This window comes from Lonchura striata, chromosome 32 (assembly GCF_050655825.1).
Source record: "Lonchura striata isolate lonStrDom1 chromosome 32, ASM5065582v1, whole genome shotgun sequence".
NCBI classification, from domain to species: Eukaryota; Metazoa; Chordata; class Aves; order Passeriformes; family Estrildidae; genus Lonchura; species Lonchura striata.
Genome location: NC_140734.1, coordinates 5,998,267 through 6,022,206, shown reverse-complemented (window position 1 = coordinate 6,022,206; position 23,940 = coordinate 5,998,267). Strand labels below are relative to the sequence as shown.

General features: G+C 50.9%; 1 protein-coding gene across 1 annotated transcript in view; it reads left to right on the top strand.

Annotated features, from left to right (window-relative positions):
- The window catches only part of PFAS (phosphoribosylformylglycinamidine synthase), a 72,308-nt gene that overhangs the window by 23,132 nt on the left and 25,236 nt on the right, over window positions 1-23,940 (top strand). Inside the window, exons 10-22 of the mRNA XM_085564259.1 lie at window positions 1,325-1,456; window positions 3,560-3,582; window positions 4,436-4,541; window positions 7,227-7,300; window positions 10,054-10,210; window positions 11,398-11,459; window positions 12,195-12,356; window positions 13,679-13,792; window positions 15,807-15,938; window positions 17,087-17,317; window positions 19,104-19,284; window positions 20,945-21,028; window positions 23,272-23,427. Coding sequence (XP_085420385.1) covers window positions 1,325-1,456; window positions 3,560-3,582; window positions 4,436-4,541; window positions 7,227-7,300; window positions 10,054-10,210; window positions 11,398-11,459; window positions 12,195-12,356; window positions 13,679-13,792; window positions 15,807-15,938; window positions 17,087-17,317; window positions 19,104-19,284; window positions 20,945-21,028; window positions 23,272-23,427 — 1,614 coding nt within the window. The remainder of the gene's footprint in view (window positions 1-1,324; window positions 1,457-3,559; window positions 3,583-4,435; window positions 4,542-7,226; window positions 7,301-10,053; window positions 10,211-11,397; window positions 11,460-12,194; window positions 12,357-13,678; window positions 13,793-15,806; window positions 15,939-17,086; window positions 17,318-19,103; window positions 19,285-20,944; window positions 21,029-23,271; window positions 23,428-23,940) is intronic.

Here is a 23,940-nt window from a genome sequence, read left to right as displayed (position 1 = left end):
AAAATTCTGAGTTTTCCCCCCATTTTTTTGCATTTTTTCCCCTTTTTTGGGGAATTTTCCCAATTTTTGGTAAATTTCCCCAAAATTCCCCCAAATTCCCTAAAAATCCCCCAAATTTGGCATTTTTTCCCCGTTTTTTGCCGTTTTTTCGCTATTTTTTGAGTATTTTCCCCAATTTTTTTTTAAATTTTCCCAATTTTTGGCAAATTTCCCCAAAATCCCCAAAATCCCCAAAAGTTCCCCCAAATTTTGGTTCATTCGTCATTTTTGCCGTTTTTTTCACCATTTTTTGGAGTTTTTTCACCATTTTTTGGAGTTTTTTCCCCCAATTTTTTTTTGAATTTTCCCAATTTTTGGCAAATTTCCCCCAAATTCCCCAAAATTCCCCAAAATTCCAAAAACCCCCCTAAAATCCTAAAAAAAATCCCCCAAATTTGGCATTTCTCCCCGATTTTTTGCCCCTTTTTTCCCCGTTTTTTTCCCCGTTTTTCGCCGTTTCTTCGCCGTTTTTTGGAGTTTTTTCCCCATTTTTTTTTTGTTTTTTCCCAAATTTCGCATTTTTCGCCCCAATTTCAGGCTACGAGCAGCCCTGGGAGGACCTGCTGACCCCAAAAACCCCCAAAACCCCCCCAAAAAACCTCCTAAAAATCGCAATTTTTCCCCGTTTTTCCCCGTTTTTTGCCGTTTCTTCGCCGTTTTTCCCCGTTTTTTCCCCATTTTTTTTTTGTTTTTTCCCAAATTTGGCGTTTTTTGCCCCAATTTTCAGGCTACGAGCAGCCCTGGGAGGAGCCGCTGGCCCCAAAAACCCCCAAAAATCCGCTCCAAAATCCCCCAAATTTGCCGCTTTTTTCCCCATTTTTCGCCGTTTTTTTGCCATTTTTGAGTTTTTTTCCCCAAATTTTTTTTAGAATTTTCCCAATTTTTGGTAAATTTCCCCAAAATTCCCCAAAATCCCAAAAAGTCCCCCTAAAATCCTAAAAAAAATCCCCAAATTTGGCGTTTTTCCCCGATTTTTTGCCCCTTTTTTTCACCCCTTTTTTCCCCGTTTTTCGCCGTTTCTTCGCCGTTTTTTGGAGTTTTTCCCCATTTTTTTTTGTTTTTTCCCAAATTTCACATTTTTCACCCCAATTTCAGGCTCCGAGCAGCCCTGGGAGGAGCCGCTGGCCCCAAAAACCCCCCAAAAACCCCCCAAAAAATCTCTTAAAAATCGCAATTTTTTGCCGTTTTTTCCCCGTTTTTCGCCGTTTCTTCGCCGTTTTTTGGAGTTTTTTCCCCATTTTTTTTTTGTTTTTGCCCAAATTTGGCATTTTTCGCCCCAATTCAGGCTACGAGCAGCCCTGGGAGGACCCTCTGGCCCCGTACCCCTCGGCCTTCGCCCGGCCCCTCGAGGTCGCCATCGGCGCCAGCGACGGCGCCAGCGACTACGGCAACAAATTCGGGGAGCCCCTGGTGGCAGGTGCCGGATTTGGGGCGAATTCCGGCGATTTTGGGACATTTGGGGAGAATTGGGGATTTTGGGGGAGAATTGGGGGATTTTGGGGGGATTTTGGGGGGATTTTTTGGGAGAGTTTGGGGTATTTTGGTGAGGGTTCGGGGATGATTTTGGGGCATTTTGGGGGAATTTGGGGAAAATTTTGGGAGATTTTGGGGCGTTTTGGGGGAATTTTGGGGAATTTGGGGAAAATTTTGAGAGGTTTTGGGGAATTTTGGGGGAATTTTGGGAAAATTTGGGGAGGTTTTGGGGAATTTTGGGGGAATTTTGGGAAAATTTTGGGAGGTTTTGGGGAATTTTGGGGGATTTTGGGGGAATTTGGGGAAAATTTTGGGAGGTTTTGGGGTGTTTTGGGGAATTTGGGGAAAATTTTGGGAGGTTTTGGGGAATTTTGGGGGATTTTGGGGGAATTTGGGGAAAATTTTGGGAGGTTTTGGGGCGTTTTGGGGAATTTGGGGAAAATTTTGGGAGTTTTTGGGGCATTTTGGGGAAATTTGGGGATAATTTTGGGGGAATTTGGGGATGATTTTGGGAGGTTTGGGGATAATTTGGGGATGATTTGGGGGAATTTGGGATATTTGAGGATAATTTTGGGTCAATTTTGGGAGGTTTGGGGACATTTTGGGACAATTTTAGGAGAATTTGGGGAATTTTGGGGGGAATTTTGGGAGGTTTGGGGACAATTTTGGGAGATTTTGGGTCATTTTGGGACATTTGGGGAATTTTGGGATAATTTTGGGATCATTTGGGGACATTTTTGGGACATTTTTGGGGCAGTTTGGGGCTGATTTTGGGGCAGTTTTTTGGGGTAAATTTGGGACAATTTCGGGGTGGATTTTGGGTTGGATTTTGGGTGATTTTGGGTGGATTTTGGGTTGGATTTTGGGTTGGATTTTTGGGCTGATTTTGAGTGATTTTGGGATAATTTTGGTTGGGTTTTTGGGTGATTTTGGGCAGATTTTGGGGTAATTTTGGTTGGATTTTGCTCAGGATTTTTGGGCTGATTCTGGGTTGGATTTTTGGGTGATTTTGGGGTAATTTTGGGGGATTTGGGGCGGATTTTGGGTGGATTTTGGGTGATTTTTGGTTGGATTTTTGGGTGATTTTGGCTGATTTTGGCCCGGATTTTTGGGGTGATTTTGGGTGGATTTTTGGATGATTTTGGGTGGATTTTGGGGTGATTTTGGGTGATTTTCCGTTGCATTTTGGGGGATTTGGAGTTGGAGTTTTGGGTGATTTTGGGTCGATTTTGACCGGGATTTTTTGGGTGATTTTTGGCTGGGATTTTTGGGTGATTTTTGGCTGGGATTTTTGGGTGAATTTTGGGGGATTTTGGGTTTTTTTGGGCAGGTTGTGCCCGGGGGGTTGGGCTGGGCTGGGGACCGATTTTGGGTGATTTTTGGGTGATTTTGGGGTAATTTTGGGTGATTTTTGGGTGATTTTGGGCGGATTTTGACGGGGATTTTTGGGTGATTTTTGACCAGAATTTTTGGGTTAATTTTGGGCGATTTTGGGTTTTTTTGGGCAGGTTTTGCCCGTTCTTTAGGGCAGGTTCTGCCGGGGGCTGGGCTGGGGGCGGATTTTGGGTGATTTTTGGGTGATTTTTGGGTGATTTTGGGCGGATTTTGACGGGGATTTTTGGGTGATTTTTGGCCAGGATTTTTGGGTTAATTTTGGGGGATTTTGGGTTTTTTTGGGCAGGTTTTGCCCGTTCTTTCGGGCAGGTTCTGCCGGGGGCTGGGCTGGGGACCGATTTTGGGTGATTTTTGGGTGATTTTGGGCGGATTTTGACGGGGATTTTTGGGTGATTTTTGGCCGGGATTTTTGGGTGATTTTTGGCTGGGATTTTTGGGTTAATTTTTGGGGATTTTGGGTTTTTTTGGGCAGGTTTTGCCCGTTCTTTCGGGCAGGTTCTGCCGGGGGCTGGGCTGGGCTGGGGACCAATTTTGGGTGATTTTGAGTTGGATTTTTGGGTGATTTTGGGCGGATTTTGACGGGGATTTTTTGGGTGATTTTCGGCCGGGATTTTTGGGTTAATTTTGGGCGATTTTGGGTTTTTTTGGGCAGGTTTTGCCCGCTCTTTCGGGCAGGTCGTGCCCGGGGAGTTGGGCTGGGCTTGGGACCGATTTTGGGTGATTTTTGGGTGATTTTTGGGCGATTTTGGGTGGATTTTGACAGGGATTTTTGGGTGATTTTCGGCCGGGATTTTTGGGTTAATTTTGGGGGATTTTGGGTTTTTTTGGGCAGGTTCTGCCCGGGGGGTTGGGCTGGGCTTGGGACCGATTTTGGGTGATTTTTGGGTGATTTTTGGGTGATTTTGGGCGGATTTTGACGGGGATTTTTGGGTGATTTTTGACCAGAATTTTTGGGTTAATTTTGGGCGATTTTGGGTTTTTTTGGGCAGGTTTTGCCCGTTCTTTCGGGCAGGTTCTGCCGGGGGCTGGGCTGGGGACCGATTTTGGGTGATTTTTGGGTGAATTTTGGGTGATTTTGGGCGGATTTTGACCGGGATTTTTGGGTGATTTTTGGCCAGGATTTTTGGGTTAATTTTGGGCGATTTTGGGTTTTTTTGGGCAGGTTTTGCCCGTTCTTTCGGGCAGGTTCTGCCGGGGGCTGGGCTGGGGGCGGATTTTGAGTTGGATTTTTGGGTGATTTTTGGGTGATTTTGGGCGGATTTTGACCGGGATTTTTGGGTGATTTTTGGCTGGGATTTTTGGGTTAATTTTTGGGGATTTTGGGTTTTTTTGGGCAGGTTTTGCCCGTTCTTTCGGGCAGGTTGTGCCGGGGGTTGGGCTGGGCTTGGGGCGGATTTTGGGTGATTTTTGGGTGATTTTGGGCGGATTTTGACGGGGATTTTTTGGGTGATTTTCGGCCGGGATTTTTGGGTTAATTTTGGGCGATTTTGGGTTTTTTTGGGCAGGTTTTGCCCGTTCTTTCGGGCAGGTTCTGCCCGGGGGGCAGCGCCGGGAGTGGATCAAGCCCATCATGTTCAGCGGCGGCCTCGGAGCCCTGGAGGACGAACACGTCCACAAGGAGCCGCCGGAGCCGGGTCAGAAATGTCCCAAAATCCCCCCAAATCCACCCAAAAATTACCCCAAACCCACCCTGAATCAACCCAAAAATTACCCCAAAATATCCCAAAATTAACCTAAAAAATAACCCAAAAATATCCCAAAAACAACACAAAAATACCCAGAAATAACCTGAAAAATCCCCCAAAAATCACCCTGAATCAACCCAAAAATCACCTGAAATCAACCCAAAAGTTACCCCAAAACCACCCTGAATCAACCCAAAAATTACCCCAAAATATCCCAAAGTTAACCCAAAAAATAACTCCAAAATATTCCAAAAATAACACAAAAATACCCAAAAATAACCTGAAAAATCCCCCAAAAATCACCCTGAAATCAACCCAAAAATCACCTGAAATCAACCCAAAAATTACCCCAAACCCACCCTGAATCAACCCAAAAATTACCCCAAAATATCCCAAAATGAACCCAAAAAATAACCCAAAAATATCCCAAAAACAACACAAAAATCCCCAAAAATAACCTGAAAAATCCCCCAAAAACCATCCTGAATCAACCCAAAAATTACCCCAAACCCACCCTGAATCAACCCAAAAATTACCCCAAAATATCCCAAAATGAACCCAAAAAATAACCCAAAAATATCCCAAAAACAACACAAAAATACCCAAAAATAACCTGAAAAATCCCCTAAAAATCACCCTGAATCAACCCAAAAATCACCTGAAATCAACCCAAAAATTACCCAAAAACCACCCTGAATCAACCCAAAAATTACCCCAAAATATCCCAAAATTAACCCAAAAAATAACCCCAAAATATCCCAAAACCAACACAAAAATACCCAAAAATAACCTGAAAAATCCCCTAAAAATCACCCTGAATCAACCCAAAAATCACCTGAAATCAACCCAAAAATTACCCAAAAACTACCCAAAAATAACCTGGAAAATACCCAAAAATTACCCGAAAATATCCCAAAAATAACCTGAAATCAACCCAAAAAATACCCCAAAAATAACCCCAAATCGACCCAAAAATTGCCCCAAATTAACCCAAAAATCACCCTGAAATCAACCCAAAAATTACCCCAAAATATCCCAAAAATAACCTGAAATCAACCCAAAAATTACCCAAAATTAACCCAAAAAATACCCCAAAAAATACCCCAAAAATAACCCCAAATCGACCCAAAAATTACCCCAAATTAACCCAAAAATCACCCTGAATCAACCCAAAAATTACCCGAAAATATCCCAAAAATCACCTGGAAAATACCCAAAAATATCCCAAAAATAACAAAAAAAACACCCCAAAAATAACCTGAAAAATACCCCAAAAATGACCCAAAAAATACCAAAAAATATCCCAAAAATGACCCAAAAAATACCCAAAAATATCCTAAAATTAACCCAAAAATTACCCGAAAATATCCCAAAAATAACCTGGAAAATACCCAAAAAATATCCCAAAAATAACCAAAAAAACCCCCAAAAATAACCTGAAAAATACCCCAAAAATACCCCAAAAATGACCCAAAAAATACCCAAAAAATACCAAAAATATCCCAAAAATAACCCAAAAAATGCCCAAAAATATCCCCAAAAATAACCCCAAAAATACCCAAAAATATCCCAAAAATCACCCAAAAAATACCCAAAATTAACACAAAAATTACCCAAAAATTGCCCAAAAATAACCCAAAAAATATCCCAAAAATAACCCAAAAAATACCCAAAAAATATCCCAAAAATAATCCTCCCCCCAAAAAATCCCCCCAAAAATCTGCAAAATTTCCCCCAAAATCTCCCCAAAATCCTCAAAATCCCCCAAAAGTCCCAAATCCCCCCAAAATCCCCCAAAATCCCCCAAAATCCCCCTTAAAATGCCCCAAATCTTCCAAAATCCCCTCAAAGATCCCAAAAAATCCCCCAAAACCCCCCAAAAATCCGCCAAAATTCCCCCAAAATCTATTCCAAATCACCCCAAAATCCCCAAATCCCCCCAAAATCTCCCAAAATCCCACCCAAAATCCCCCCAAATTCCCCTAAATTCCCCCAAAATCCCCCAATTTTTCCTCAATTTTTCCCCAAATTCCCCCAAAATCCCAAATTTTCCCCAAAATCCCCCAAAATTCCCCCAAAATCCCACCCAAAATCCCCCAAAATCTATCCAAAATCCCCCCAAATTCCCCTAAAATCCCCCAATTTTTCCTCAGTTTTTCCCCAAAATCCCCCAAAATGCCCCAAAATGCCCCAAAATCCCCAAAATCCCCAAAATCCCCCAAATTTCCCCAAATCCCCCAAAATCCCCCCAAAATCCCCCCAAAATTCCCCTAAAATCCCCCAATTTTTCCTCAATTTTTCCCCAAATTTCCCCAAAATTTCCCCCAACTTCCCCCAAAATCCCCAAATCCCCCAAAATCCCCCCAAAATCCCCCCCAAAATCCTCCATAAAACCCCCCAAAATCCCCCTAAAATCCCCCAATTTTTCCTCAATTTTTCCCCAAAATCCCCCAAAATTTTCTCCAAATCCCCCAAAATCCCACCCAAAATCCCTCCAAAATTCCCCTAAAATCCCCCAATTTTTCCTCAATTTTTCCCCAAATCCCCCAAAATTTTCCCCAAAATTTTCCCCAAACTCCCCAAAATGCCCAAAATGCCCCAAAACGCCCCAAAACGCCCCAAATTGCTCCTCAGGGATGCTGGTGGTGAAGTTGGGGGGTCCCGTCTACAGGATCGGCGTGGGGGGAGGGGCGGCCTCCTCCATCCAGGTGGGAAATTCGGGAATTCTGGGGGAAAATCGGGAATTCTGGGGCAAATTCGGGAATTCTGGGGCAAATTCGGGAATTCTGGGGGAAATTCGGGAATTTTGGGGATTTTGGGGGGAAATTTGGGGGAAAATTTGAGGAAAAAATGGGGGATTTTAGGGGAATTTTGGGGGGAATTTAAGGGGAATTTGGGGAGGATTTTGGGGGATTTTGGGGAAATTTGGGGATTTTGGGGAATTTTGGGGAAAAATTGGGGAATTTGGGGGAAAATTGAGGAAAAATTGGGGGATTTTTGTGTGGATTTTGGGGGATTTTGGGGAGGATTTTGGGGAGGATTTTGGGGGATTTTGGGGAATTTTGGGTGGAAATTTGGGGATTTTGGGGAATTTTGGGGAAAAATTGGGGGATTTTGGGGAAATTTGGGGGGAAATTGAGGAAAAATTGGGGGATTTTTGTGTGGATTTTGGGGGATTTTGGGGGATTTTGGGGGATTTTGGGTGGAAATTTGGGGGAAATTAGGGGATTTTGGGGAAATTTGGGGGATTTTGGGGAAATTTGGGGGGAAATTGAGGAAAAATTGGGGGATTTTAGGGGAATTTGGGGGTATTTTGGGGAGGATTTTGGGGAATTTTGGGGGATTTTGGGGTGGGTTTCGGGGCAATTTTGGAGAAAATTTGGGGGATTTTGGGGAGGATTTGGGAAAATTTTTGGGAGGATTTGTGGAATTTTGGGGGAATTTTGGGGGAGTTTGGGGAGGATTTAGGTGAAATTTGGGGGGTTTTGGGGAAAATTTGGGATTTTTGGGGAGGATTTTGGGGAGGATTTGGGGAAATTTGGGGGATTTGGGAGGATTTTGGGGAAAATTTGGGATTTTGGGGAGGATTTGGGTGAAATTTGGGGCATTTTGGGGTGGATTTGAGGGGAATTTTGGGGCAATTTTGGGGAGGATTTTTGGGGAAAATTTGGGGGATTTTGGGGAATTTTGGGGAATTTTGAGATTTTGGGAAAATTTGGGGGATTTTGGGGGGAATTTGGGGATTGTGGGGAGGATTTGGGTGATTTTTGGGGGATTTTGGGCGTAACTTTGTGGAAATTCCCTGGATTTTTTGGGGGAATTTGGGAATTTTTGGATTTTTTTGGAATTTCGGGTGGAATTTGTGCATTTTTTGGGAATTTCTGCGTTTTTTTGGGAATTTTGGGTGGAATCTGTATTTTTTGGGAATTTGTGTTTAATTGCTGTATTTTTGGGGAATTTTGGGTGGATTTCAGTTGTTTTTTGGGAATTTCGGTGTTTTTTGGGAATTCCAGGTGGAATTTTGGTATTTTTGGGGATTTTGGGTGGAATTTCAGTATTTTTTTTGGATTTTCGGTATTTTCTGGGAATTTCCATGTTTTCTGGGAATTTCAGGTGCAATTTTGGTGTTTTTTGGGAATTTCTGTGTTTTTTGGGAATTTCGGGTGGAATATCTGTATTTTTGGGAACTTTGGGTGGAATTTCGGTCTTTTTTTGGGAATTTTGATATTTTTGGGAATTTGGGGTGGACTTTTTCTATTTTTTGGGAATTTCGGGTGGAATTTTGGGTGGAATTTTGGGTGGAATATTGGTGGTTTTTGGCAATTTTGGATGGAATTTTGGATGGAATTTTGGTGGGAATTTCTGGGTTTTTTTGGAATTTCATGCGGAATTTCTGTATTTTTTAGGAATTTTGGGCGTCATTTCTGTGTTTTCGGGAATTCCGGGTGGAATTTTGGGTGGAATTTCTAAGTTGTTTTTTTTGGAATTTCGGGTGGAATTTTGGGCGGAATTTCTGCGTTTTTTTGGGAATTTCGTGTGGAATTTCTCCTTTTTTTTTTGGGAATTTCGGCAGGAATTTCTGCGTATTTTTTGGGAATTTTGGGTGGAATTTCTGCGGGTTTTTTTTTTTAATTTTTGCGGGAATTTCTGCGTTTTTTTGGGAATTTAGTGTGGAATTTCTGCTTTTTTTTGGGGATTTTTGCGGGAATTTCTGCATTTTTTTGGGGAATTTCGGCGGGAATTTCTGGGTTTTCTTTGGAATTCCGTGGGGAATTTCGGTATTTTTTTGGGGAATTTCGGGCGTAATATCTGTATTTTTGGGAATTCCAGGGTGAAATTTTGGGCGGAATTTCTGGGATTTTTTTTTTGAATTTCGGGTGGAATTTCGGGTGGAATTTCTGCGTTTTTTTGAGAATTTCGGCGGGAATGTCTGCATTTTTCTTTGGAATTTCGGCGGGAATTTCTGCTTTTTTTTGGAATTTCGGAGGGAATGTCTGCAGTTTTTTGGGAATTTTGGTGGGAATTTCTGCGTATTTTTTGGGAATTTCGGTGGGAATTTCTGCTTTTTTTTTAATTTTTGTGGGAATTTCTGCGTTTTTTTGGGAATTTCGTGTGGAATTTCTGCTTTTTTTTGGGGATTTTTGCGGGAATTTCTGCGTTTTTTTGGGAATTTCGGCGGGAATTTCTGGGGTTTTCTTTGGAATTCCGTTTGGAATTTCTGTATTTTTTGGGAATTTCGGGCGACATTTCTGTATTTTCAGGAATTCCGGGGTGAAATTTTGGGCGGAATTCCTAGGTTGTTTTTTGGTGGAATTTCGGGTGGATTTTCGGGTGGAATTTCTGCGTCTTTTGGGCATTTTGGGTGGAATTTTTTGGGGAGTTTCTGCCTTTTTTTGGGAATTCCATCCGGCAGTCCGTCCTTTTCCGGGCCCATCCCGATTTTCGGGATCGTGTCCCGCAGGTGCAGGGGGACAACGCGGCCGAGCGCGACGTGGGGGCGGTGCAGCGCGGGGACCCCGAGATGGAGCAGAAGATGAACCGGGTCCTGCGCGGCTGCGTGGAGAGCGGAGCCAGGAACCCCCTGAGCTCCATCCACGACCAGGGGGCTGGGGGCAACGGTGACAATGAGGGGACATTGGGGACATCATTGGGGACAGTGGGGACATTGGGACATTGGGGACATTGGGGACATTGGGACATTGGGGACATTGGGGACATTGGGAACCCCCTGAGCTCCATCCACGACCAGGGGGCCGGGGGCAACGGTGACAGTGGGGACACTGAGGGGACAATGGGGACATTGGGGACATCATTGGGGACATCATTGGGGACATTGGGGACATTGGGGACATCATTGGGGACATTGGGGACATCATTGGGGACATTGGGGAGAGCGGAGCCAGGAACCCCCTGAGCTCCATCCACGACCAGGGGGCTGGAGGCAACGGTGACAGTGGGGACATCATTGGGGACATCATTGGGGACATCATTGGGGACATCGGGGACATCATTGGGGACATCGGGAACCCCCTGAGCTCCATCCAAGACCAGGGCACTGGAGGGAACGGTGACAGTGGGGACATTGGGGACATTGGGGACATTGGGGACATTGGGGACATCATTGGGGACATCATTGGGGACATTGGGGACATCATTGGGGACATCGGGAACCCCCTGAGCTCCATCCACGACCAGGGGGCCGGAGGGAACGGTGACAATGAGGGGACAGTGGGGACATCATTGGGGACAGTGGGGACATTGGGGACCCCCTGAGCTCCATCCACAACCAGGGCGCCGGGGGCAACGGTGACAATGAGGGGACATCATTGGGGACATCATTGGGGACATCATTGGGGACATTGGGGACATTGGGGACATCATTGGGGACATCATTGGGGACATTGGGGACATCATTGGGGACATTGGGGACATTGGGGACATCATTGGGGACATCATTGGGGACATTGGGGACATCATTGGGGACATTGGGAACCCCCTGAGCTCCATCCACGACCAGGGGGCCGGGGGCAACGGTGACAATGAGGGGACATCATTGTGGACATCATTGGGGACATTGGGGATATTGGGGACATCATTGGGGACATTGGGGACATTGGGGATATTGGGGACATTGGGGACATTGGGGACATTGGGGACATTGAGGGGATTGGGGACATTGGGGACATTGGGAGGACACTTGGGAACACAATGGGACAAGTCCGTGGTGCCGGGTTGTCCCCAGTGTCCCCTCTGATGTCCCCAGTGTCCCCACTGATGTCCCCAATGTCCCCTCTGGTGTCCCCAGGCAATGTCCTCAAGGAGATCTCGGAGCCGGCCGGAGCCGTCATCTACGCCAGCCGCTTCCAGGTCGGTGCCACCAGTGTCCCCAATGTCCCCAAGTGTCCCCAAGTGTCCCCAAGTGTCCCCAATGTCCCCAATGTCCCTTTAACCCCTTCAATCCCATGATGTCTCCAATGCGCTTGGTGCCCTTGGTGACACCTTGGTGACACTCTGGTGGCCCTGGTGGCAGCTGGGGGACCCCTCCATGAGCATCCTGGAGCTGTGGGACGGGTCTCAGTGTCCCCAAATGTCCCCAATGTCCCTTTAACCCCTTCGATCCCGTGTTATCCCCAATGGAATTGGTGAGACCATGGTGGCCCCGGTGACACTCTGGTGGCTCCGGTGACACTCTGGTGGCCCTGGTGACACCCTGGTGGCCCGGTGGCAGCTGGGGGACCCCTCGGTGAACATCCTGGAGCTGTGGGGGGATCTGAGTGTCCCCAATATCCCTTTAACCCTTTCAATCCCGTGCTATCCCCAATGGACTTGGTGCCCTTGGTGACACCTTGGTGACACTTTGGTGGCCCCGGTGACACTTTGGTGGCCCCGGTGACACCCTGGTGGCCCGGTGGCAGCTGGGGGACCCCTCGGTGAGCATCCTGGAGCTGTGGGGGGATCTCAATGTCCCCAATGTCCCTTTAACCCCTTCAATCCCATGATGTCTCCAATGCGCTTGGTGCCCTTGGTGACACCTTGGTGACACCCTGGTGGCCCTGGTGACACCCTGGTGGCCCTGGTGACACCCTGGTGGCCCGGTGGCAGCTGGGGGACCCCTCGGTGAGCATCCTGGAGCTGTGGGGGGCCGAGTACCAGGAGTCCAACGCGGTGCTGGTGCGGCCGGCGGCGCTGGCGCGGCTGCGGCGCCTGGCGGAGCGAGAGCGCTGTCCCCTGAGCGTGGTGGGGACGGTGACCGGAGACGGGCGGGTGAGGGACACGGGACAGGGACAGGGACACGGGACACGGGACACGGGACATGGGACAGGGACAGGGACAGGGACATTGGGGACACGGGACACGGGACAGGGACAGGGGACACGGGACAGGGGACACGGGACATGGGACAGGGACATTGGGGACACGGGACACGGGACAGGGACACGGGACACGGGACACGGGACACGGGACAGGGACAGGGACACAGGACACGGGACAGGGACACGGGACACGGGACACGGGACAGGGACACGGGACACGGGACAGGGGACACGGGACAGGGACAGGGGACATGGGACACGGGACATGGGACACGGGACACGGGACAGGGACAGGGGACACGGGACAGGGACAGGGACAGGGGACACGGGACAGGGACATTGGGGACACGGGACACGGGACAGGGACAGGGGACAGGGACACGGGACAGGGGACAAGGGACAGGGGACAGGGACAGGGGACACGGGACAGGGGACACGGGACATTGGGACACGGGACAGGGGACAGGGGACAGGGGACACGGGACACGGGACAGGGGACAGGGACAGGGGACACGGGACACGGGACAGGGGACAGGGGACAAGGGACAGGGGACACGGGACAGGGACAGGGACAGGGGGGACAGAGGGGACAGGGGACATTGGGGACATTTGGGACATTGGGGGGGTTGGGGACAATGGGGGGATTGGGGGGATTGGGGACATTGGGGACATCAGGAGGATTGGGGACATTGGGGACACTGGTGAATTTTGGGGTTTTGGGGTGTTTTTTTGGGGGTTTTGGGTAGTTTGAAGCCGATTTTTGGGGCTGTTTTTGGGCTGTTTTGGGGGGATTTTTGGGCTGATTTTTGGGTATTTCCGGGGCTGATTTTGGGCTGTTTTTGGGCCATTTTTGGGTGGTTTTTGGGCTGATTTTTTGGGATATCCGGGGGTGTTTTTGAGGTGGTTTTGGGCTGGTTTTGGGCTATTTTTGGGTTCATTTTTGGGGTGATTTTTGGGGATTTCTGGGGTTGTTTTTGAAATGGTTTTGGGGCATTTTTGGGGTGTTTTTGGCCTGTTTTGGGGTTGATTTTTGGGGTGATTTTTGAGGATTTCCGGGGCTGTTTTTGGGCTGGTTTTGGGCCATTTTTGGGCTGTTTCGGGGTTGATTTTGGGATGGATTTCTGGGGATTTCCAGGGCTGGTTTTGGGCTGTTTTTGGGCTGTTTTGGGTTGATTTTTGGGGTGATTTTTGAGGATTTCCCGGGCTGTTTTTGGGCTGGTTTTGGGCCATTTTTGGGCTGTTTTGGGGTTGATTTTTGGGGTGCCCCCCCAGATCGTGCTGGTCGATGACCGGGAGGCGCCGGTGCCCGAGGGGGGGTCCCACGAGGGGCTCCCCACCCCCGTCAACCTGGAGCTGGAGTGGGTGCTGGGCAAGATGCCCCAAAAGGTGAGCGGGGACCCCAAAATCCCGCCCGAAATTTGGGGGGAAAGCCCGAAATGGGACCCCAAAAATGGCCCCGAAATTTGGGGGGGATGCCCCAAAATGGGACCCCAAAAATGGCCCCAAAATTTGGGGGGGATGCCCCAAAATGGGACCCCAAAAGATGAGCGGGGACCACAAAATCCCGCCCGAAATTTGGGGGGAAAGCCCGAAATGGGACCCCAAAAATGGCCCCAAAATTTGGGGGGGATGCCCCAAAATGGGACCCCAAAAGATGAGCGGGGACCACAAAATCCCGCCCGAAATTTGGGGGGAAAGCCCAAAATGGGACCCCAAAAATGGCCCCAAAATTTGGGGGGGAAGCCCCAAAATGGGACCCCAAAAATGACCCCAGGATCTGGGGGGAAAGATCCCAAAAAGGGACCCCAAAAGGTGAGAAGGGACCCCAAAATCCCACCTGAAATTAGGGGGGAAAGCCCAAAATGGGACCCCATAAATGGCCCCGAAATTTGGGGGGAAAGCCCGAAATGGGACCCCAAAAATGGCCCCGAAATTTGGGGGGAAAGCCCGAAATGGGACCCCAAAAATGGCCCCGAAATTTGGGGGAAAAACCCCAAAATGGGACTGCAAAATGTGAGTGGGGACCCCAAAATCCCGCCCAAAATTTGGGGGGAAAGCCCGAAATGGGACCCCAAAAATGGCCCCGAAATTTGGGGGGAAAGCCCAAAATGGGACCCCAAAAATGGTCCCGAAATTTGGGGGGAAAAACCCCAAAATGGGACTGCAAAATGTGAGTGGGAATCCCAAAATCTGACCCGAAATTTGGGGGGAAGCCCGAAATGGGACCCCAAAAATGGCCCCGAAATTTGGGGGGGAAGCCTGAAATGGGACCCCAAAAATGGCCCCAAAATTTGGGGGGGAAGCCTGAAATGGGACCCCAAAAATGGCCCCAAAATTTGGGGGGGAAGCCTGAAATGGGACCCCAAAAATGGCCCCGAAATTTGGGGGGGAAACCCCCAAAATGGGACTGCAAAATGTGAGTGGGGATCCCAAAATCTGACCCAAAATTTGGGGGGGAAGCCCGAAATGGGACCCCAAAAATGGCCCCAAAATTTGGGGGGGAAGCCCGAAATGGGACCCCAAAAATGGCCCCGAAATTTGGGGGGGAAACCCTAAAATGGGAGCCCAAAAATGGCCCCGAAATTTGGGGGGGAAACCCTAAAATGGGAGCCCAAAAATGGCCCCGAAATTTGGGGGAAAAGATCCCAAAATGGGACCCCAAAAATGGCCCCGAAATTTGGGGGAAAAGATCCCAAAAAGGGACCCCAAAATTGGGGGGGACCCCCAAAAAAGGGACCTCAAGAAGGGACCCCAAAAGGTGAGCGGGGACCCCAAAATCCCGCCCGAAATTTGGGGGGGAAGCCTGAAATGGGACCCCAAAAATGGCCCCGAAATCTGGGGGTAAAAACCCCAAAAAAGGATCCCAAAACTGGGGGGACCCCCAAAAAAGGGACCCCAAAAGGTGAGAGGGGACCCCAAAATCTGACCCGAAATTTGGTGGCAATGACCCAAAAATGGCCCCAAAATTTGGAGGGGACACCCCAAAACTGGGAATTCCCAAATTGGAACTTTTGCCCCAAATTTGATCTTTTCCCCCCCAATTTTTGAGGTCCCCCCCTAATTTTTGGGGTTCCCTGACCCCGAAAATTCCAATTCCCCAAATTTTTCCCGCCAAATTTTTCCCCCCAAATTTGAGGTTTTTACCCCGATTTTTGGGGTTCCCCCAATAATTTTGGGTCCCGGTGCCAATTTTGGGGTCCCGGTGACAATTTTGGGGTCTCGGTGACAATTTCGGGGTCCTGGTGACAATTTTGGGTTCCTGTGACACTTTTGGGTTCCTGTGACATTTTGGGGTCTGGTGACATTTGGGGGTCCCGGTGACAATTTCGGGTTCCTGTGACACATTTCGGGTTCCCGGTGACATTCTGGGGTCCCTCCCGGTGACATCTGGGGTCCCCAGGAGTTCTCGCTGTCGCTGTCCCCGCTGCCCCGGCGTCCCCTGAGCCTCCCCCCGGCGCTGTCGGTCCGGGCGGCGCTCGAGCGGCTCCTGAGGCTGCCGGCGGTGGCCAGCAAGAGGTACCTGACCAACAAGGTGGGTGGCATTGTCACCTGTGTCACCTGTGTCACCTGTGTCACCCCAATGTCCCACCTGTGTCACCTGTGTCACCTGTGTCACCTGTGTCACCTGTGTCACCCCAATGTCCCACCTGTGTCACCTGTGTCACCACCTGTGTCACCTGTGTCACCTCCCTGTGTCACCTGTGTGTCACCTGTGTCACCTGTGTCACCTGTGTCACCCCAATGTCCCACCTGTGTCACCTGTGTCACGTGTGTCACCTGGGTCACCTGTGTCACCTGTGTCACCTGTGTCACCTGTGTGTCACCTGTGTCACCTGTGTCACCCCAATGTCCCACCTGTGTCACCTGTGTCACGTGTGTCACCTGTGTCACCTGTGTCACCTGTGTCACCTCCTGTGTCACCTCCTGTGTCACCTGTGTCACCTCCTGTGTCACCTGTGTCACCTGTGTCACCCCAATGTCCCACCTGTGTCACCTGTGTGTCACCTCCTGTGTCACCTGTGTGTCACCTGTGTCACCCCAATGTCCCACCTGTGTCACCTGTGTCACCTCCTGTGTCACCTGTGTGTAAGCTGTGTCACCCCAATGTCCCACCTGTGTCACCTGTGTCACCCTGCTGTGTCACCCCAAACGCCGGCGGTGGCCAGCAAGAGGTACCTGACCAACAAGGTGGGTGGCATTGTCACCTGTGTCACCTGTGTCACCTGTGTCACCTGTGTCACCTCTGTCACCTGTGTCACCTCCTGTGTCACCTCCCTGTCACCCGTGTGTCACCTGTGTCACCTGTGTCACCTCAGCATGCCGTCGGTGTCACCGCTGTCACCTGGCGCCCGTGCCACCGCTGCCGTCGGTGCCACCTGTGTGTGCCACCCCTGTGTGTCACCTGTGTCACCCCCACCTAGGGCCCCGTTAATGTCCCCAACGTCCCCAATGTCCCCAATGATGTCCCCAATGTCCCCAATGTCCCCAGTGTCCCCAATGTCCCCAATGTCCCCAATGTCCCCAATCCCCCAATGTCCCCAATGTCCCCACTGTCCCCAATCCCCCAATCCCCCCAATGTCCCCAATGTCCCCACTGTCCCCAATCCCCCAATCCCCCCAATCCCCCCAATGTCCCCAATCCCCCCAATGTCCCCAATGTCCCCACTGTCCCCTCCCCAGGTGGACCGCTCGGTGACGGGGCTGGTGGCCCAGCAGCAGTGCGTGGGGCCCCTGCACACGCCGCTGGCCGACGTGGCCGTGGTGGCCCTGTCCCACTTCGAGGACGTCGGCGCCGCCACCGCCATCGGCGAGCAGCCCATCAAGGGGCTGCTGGACCCGGCCGCTGGCGCGCGGCTGGCGCTGGCCGAGGCCCTCACCAACCTGGTGTTCGCCAGGGTGACCCACCTCAAGGTGGCACTTGGGGACACTGGGGACATCGGGGGGATTTGGGGGATTGGGGGGATTTGGGGGTTTTTGGGATGTTGAGGACATTGGGGACATCGGGGACATTGGAGCCATGGAACGTTGGCCAAGGCCCTCACCAACCTGGTGTTCGCCAAGGTGACCCATCTCAAGGTGGCACTTGGGGACATCGGGGACACTGGGGGTGTTGGGGGTGTTGGGGACATTGGGGACGTTGGGGACATCAGGGGGATTTGGGGGATTGGGGGTTTTTGGGATGTTGGGGACATTGGGGACATTGGGGACACTGGGGACATTGGATGGTGGCCGAGGCCATCACCAACCTGGTGTTCGCCAGGGTGACGCACCTCAAGGTGGCACTTGGGGACATTGGGGTAGGCTTTGGGGACACTGGGGAGGTTCAGGACTTTGGGGGGATTTGGGGGATTTGGGGGTTTTTGCGATGTTGGGGACATTTGGGACATCGGGGACATTGGAGCCATGGAACGTTGGCCAAGGCCATCACCAACCTGGTGTTCGCCAAGGTCACATACCTCAAGGTGGCACTTGGGGACATCAGGGACATTGGGGACATCGGGGAGGTTCAGGACTTCGGGGGCATTTTGGGATGTTTGGGGACATTTGAGGACATTGGGCAGATTTGGGGGTTTTTGGGATGTTGGGGACATCGGGGCCATGGGGCGCTGGCCGAGGCCATCACCAACCTGGTGTTCACCAGGGTGATGCACCTCAACGTGGCACTTGGGGACATTGGGGACATTGCGGGATTGGGGACATTGGGGACTTTGGGGACATGGGGCGCTGGCCGAGGCCCTCACCAACCTGGTGTTCACCAGGGTGACCCACCTCAAGGTGGCACTTGGGGACATGGGGGACGTTGGGGGGGTTTGGGGGTTTTTGGGATGTTTGGGGACATTTGGGAACATTTGGGGACATTGGGGACATTGGGGGATTGAGGGGTTGGGGACATTGGGGGGTTGGGGACACCGTGCGGTGGCGGTGTCACCGGGGGGAGGTGACAGGCGGTGGCACTGACCTGTCCCCTCCCCCGTCTCTCTCTCTCTCTGTGTCCCCTTCGGCCGCGGCACCTGCGTGTCCCTCGGCGTGTCCCCGACGTCACCGATGTCCCCGATGTCACCGATGTCACCGATGTCACCGATGTCCCTGATGTCACCGATGTCACCGACGTCCTCGATGTCGCTGATGTCCCTGATGTCACTGACGTCGCCGATGTCACCAATGTCCCCAATGTCACCACTGTCACTGACATCCCTGATGTCACCGATGTTTCCAATCTCCCCAATCTCTCCAATGTCCCCAACCCCCAAATGTCCTCAATGTCCCAAATCCGTTCAACGTCCCCAATCCCCCCAATGTCCCCAACATTCCCGATGTCCTCACTGTCCCTTCAATGTCCCAATCCTCTCGCTGTCCCTTCTGTCCCCTCATTGTCCACCATGTCCCCAATGTCCCAATGTCCCCAACGTCCCCACTCTGTTCTCGATGTCCCCAATGTCCCCAATCCCTTCAATATCCCAAATGTCCCCAATGTCCCCAATGTCCCCAACGTCCCCAATGTCCCCAACGTCCCCAACGTCCCCAATACCCCCAACATCCCCAACATCCCCAACGTCCCCAATGTCCCCAACGTCCCCAATACCCCCAACATCCCCAATATCCCCAATGTCCCCAATGTCCCCAATGTCCCCAACGTCCCCAATGTCCCCAATGTCCCCAATCCCCTCACTGTCCCCGCTGTCCCCGCTGTCCCCAGGACGTGAAGTGCTCGGGCAATTGGATGTGGGGCTCCAAGCACGGTGCCGAGGGCGGGGCGCTGGTGGCCGCCTGCGAGGCGCTGGTGGCCGCCCTGCGCCGCCTGGGCGTGGCCGTGGACGGCGGCAAGGACTCGCTCAGCATGGCCGCCCGCGTGGGCAACGACACCGTCATGGCGCCCGGTGACCGCGGGGACAGCGGGGACAGCGGGGACAGCGGGGACAGCGGGGACAGCGGGGGGGTTGGGGACATTGGGGGGGTTGGGGGCATTGGGGACATTGGGGACATTGGGGACATTGAGGGGATTGGGGACGTTGGGGACACTGGGGACATTGGGGACATTGGGGACACTGGGGACATTGGGGGGATTGGGGACATTGGGGACATTGAGGGGATTGGGGACATTGGGGACATCAGGGACATTGGGGACATTGAGGGGATTGGGGACATTGGGGACATTGGGGACATTGGGGACACTGGGGACATTGGGGACAGTGGGAACACTGGGGACATTGGGGACATTGGGGACATTGCGGGATTGGGTACATTGGGGAGATTGGGGACATTGGGGACATCAGGGACATTGGTGGGATTGGGGACATTGGGGACATTGGGGACATTGGGAATACTGGGGACATTGGGGGACACTGGGGACATTGGGGACATTGGGGACATTGCGGGATTGGGGACATTGGGGGGATTGGGGACATTGGGGACATCAGGGACATTGGTGGGATTGGGGACCTTGGGGACACTGGGAACATTGGGGGATTGGGGACATTGAGGGGACATTGGGACAGCGGGGGGACACTGGGGGGTTGGGGACATTGGGGGGCTTGGGGACATTGGGGGGGTTGGGGACATTGGGGACATTGAGGGGGTTGGGGACATCAGGGGGACATGGGGGACATTTGGGGGGATTGGGGGGTTGGGGACATTGAAGAACTGGGGACATTGGGGACATTGGGGACATGGAAAAATTTGGGGCATTGGGGACAATGGAGGGGTTGGGGACATTGGGGACATTGGGATGGGGGTGGGGACATTGGGGACATTGGGGACATTGCGGGGTTGGGGGGTTGGGGACATCAAGGGGACATCAGGGACATTGGGGACATTGTGGGATCTGGAGACACGGGGGATTGGGGGAGTTGGGGACACTGGGGACATTGGGGACATTGGGGATATTGGGGGGATTGGGGACATTGGGGACAATGGGGACATTGGGGACATTGGGAGGACTGGGGACATTGGGGACAATGGGGGAAAATTTGGGACATTGTGGGGCTTGGGGACATTGAAGAATTGGGGACATGGGAAGACATTGGGGGATTGGGGACAGCGAGGACATTGAGGGGACAGTGGGGACAATGGTGGGAGTTGGGGACATTGGGGACATTGGGGACATTGGGGGGGTTGGGGACATCATCGGGGACACTGGGGACGTTGGGGACAATGGGGTGGTTGGGGACATTGGGGGATTGGGGACATTGGGGGGATTGGGGACCAAGGAGACATTGACAACACTCAGGTGGCACCGAGGTGACCCAGGTGGCACCGAGGTGACCCTGAGGTGACTCAGGTGCCACCGAGGTGACCCAGGTGTCCCTGAGGTGACCCTGAGGTGACCCAGGTGGCACCAAGGTGACCCTGAGGTGGCCCAGGTGCCATTGAGGTGACCCAGGTGACACCAAGCTGGCACCGAGGTGACCCAGGTGGCCCTGAGGTGACCCAGGTGGCCCTGAGGTACCCAGGTGACACCAAGGTGACCCTGAGGTGACCCAGGTGCCACCGAGGTGCCACCGGTGCCACCCAGGTGACGTGGCACGTCCGTCCCCGCAGGCGCCCTGGTGATCTCGGCCTACGCCGTGTGCCCCGACGTCACGGCCACCGTCACCCCCGACCTCAAGTGTCCCCAGGGCCAAGGTGAGGGGACACCGGGGACACCGGGGACACCAGGGACACCGGGGACATCTGGGGACACTCCTGGGACACACCTGGGGACACCTTGGGGACATCTTGGGGACACCTTGGGACACTCTGGGGACATCTGAGACACCTTGGGGACATCTTGGGGACACCTTGGGGACACCAGGGACACCTTGGGGACATCTGAGACACCTTGGGGACATCTTGGGGACACCTTGGGGACACCTGGGACACCTTGGGGACATCTGAGACACCTTGGGGACACCAGGGATGTCCTGGGGACACCTTGGGACACTCTGGGGACATCCTGGGGACACACCTGGGACACACCTGGGGACACCTTGGGGACACCCTGGGGACACCAGGGATGCCCTGGGGACACCTTGGGACACCTTGGGGACATCTGGGGGGACACCAGGGACACACCTGGGGACACCTTGGGGACATCTGAGACATCTTGGGGACATCTTGGGGACACCAGGGATGCCCTGGGGACATCTTGGGACACTGGGGACATCTGAGACACCTTGGGGACACCCTGGGGACACCCTGGGGACACTGGGGACACCTTGGGGACACTCTGGGGACATCTGAGACACCTTGGGGACATCTTGGGGACACCAGGGACACCTTGGGGACACCTTGGGGACACTTTTGGGGCCATTTTGGGTCATTTTTGTCCCTTTTGGTGCCCATTTTTTCCCGGCTTTTTTGGGGCCATTTTTGGGTGGATTTTCCCCATTTTTGGGGCCATTTTGGGGTGAATTTTCCCCATTTTTGGGTGGATTTTCCCCATTTTTGGGGCCATTTCTGGGTCATTTTTCCCAATTTTTTTGCTCCATTTTTGGGTGAATTTTCCCCATTTTTAGCTCAATTTCCCTCATTTTTGGGTCAATTTCCCCCATTTTTGGCTCAATTTTCAGGTGAATTTTCCCCATTTTTGGCTCCATTTTTGGGTGGATTTCCCCCATTTTTGGGGCCATTTGTGGGTCATTTTTCCCAATTTTTGGCTCCATTTTTGGGTGAATTTTCCCCATTTTTGGGTGGATTTTCCCCATTTTTGGGTGAATTTTCCCCATTTTTGGGGCCATTTTTGGGTGGATTTTCCTCATTTTTGGGTGGATTTTCCCCATTTTTGGGTGGATTTTCCCCATTTTTAGCTCAATTTTCTCCATTTTTTGGCCAATTTCCCCCATTTTTGGCTCAATTTTTGGGTGAATTTTCCTCATTTTTTGCTCCATTTTTGGGTGGATTTTCCCCATTTTGGGTCCATTTCTGGGTCCATTTTCGGGTGGATTTCCCCCAATTTTGGGGTGGATTTTTCCCATTTTTGGGTCAATTTCTCCCATTTTCGGCTCCATATTTGGGTGGATTTTCCCCATTTTTGGCTCCATTTTTAGTTCAATTTTCCCTATTTTTGGCTCCATTTTTGGGTGGATTTTCCTCATTTTTGGGTTCATTTTTAGGTCAATTTCCCCCATTTTTGGGTAGATTTTCCCCATTTTTGCGTCTGTTTTTGGGTGGATTTCCCCCATTTTTAGCTCAATTTTCCCCATTTTTAATTCAATTTTTAGTTCAATATCCCCCATTTTTGGGGCCATTTTTGGCTCCATTTTTGGGTCAATTTCTTCCATTTTTGTGTCCAATTTTAGGTCAATTTTCCCCATTTTGGGGATTTCAGGGGCTGATTTTTGGGGTGATTTTGGGGTTTTTTTGGTGATTTTTGGGGTGATTTTGGGGGTTTCCGGGGCTGATTTTTGGGGTGATTTTGGGTATTTCAGGGCTGATTTTTGGGGTGATTTTGGGGATTTCAGGGACTGATTTTTGGGGTGATTTTGGGGATTTCAGTGACTGATTTTTGGGGTGATTTTGGGGTTTTCAGGGACTGATTTTTGGGGTGATTTTGAGGATTTCAGTGACTGATTTTTGGGGTGGGTTTGGGGATTTTTGGGGTGATTTTTGGGGTGATTTTTGGGGTGATTTTTGGGATGATTTGGGGATTTCAGGGCTGATTTTTGTGGTGATTTTGGGGTTTTCAGGGCTGATTTTTGGGGTGATTTTGAGGATTTCAAGCAGTGATTTTTGGGGTGATTTTGGGGTTTTCCGTGACTGATTTTTGGGGTGATTTTGGGGATTTCAAGCACTGATTTTTGGGATGATTTGGGGTTTTCAGGGCTGATTTTTGGGGTGATTTTGGGGATTTCAAGCACTGATTTTTGGGGTGATTTTGGGGTTTTCAGGGACTCTCCTGTGGGTGCAGCTGAACCCCGGGCGGCACCGTCTGGGCGGCTCCGCCCTGGCTCAGGTTTTCGCCCAACTCGGCGACGACGTCCCCGACCTGGACGAGCCCGGCAGCCTCGAGAGCGCCTTCAACGTCACCCAGGAGCTGCTCCAAGGTTTGGGCCGAAAAACGGCGATTTTGGGGCTTTGTGCGCGAAAAAACGGCGATTCGGGGGAAAAAAATGGGGATTTTTGGAAGAAAAAATGGTGATTTTCGGGCAAAAAACGGCGATTTTACGGCGGAAATTTGAGGTTTTTGTGGTAAAGAAATGAGATTTTTTTAGGATGAAAAATGGGGGTTTGGGGCCTTTTTGGGTGAAAAAATGGGGATTTAGGGGCTTTTTGGGTGAAAAAATGGTGATTTTTGGGGGAAAAATATGGGTTTTGGGAAGAAAAAATGGCGATTTTGTGGCAAAAAATGGTGATTTTTGAGTGGAAAATGGAGATTTTATGGTGAAGAATGGTAAATTTTGGGGTGAAAAATGGGGATTTTGGGGTGAAAAATGGGAATTTTGGGATTTTGGGGTGAAAAATGGGGATTTTTGGAGTGAAAATTGGGGATTTAGGGGTGGATAAGTGGGGATTTTTGGGGTGAAATTTGGGGATTTTGGGGCTGCTTGGGGCTCTTT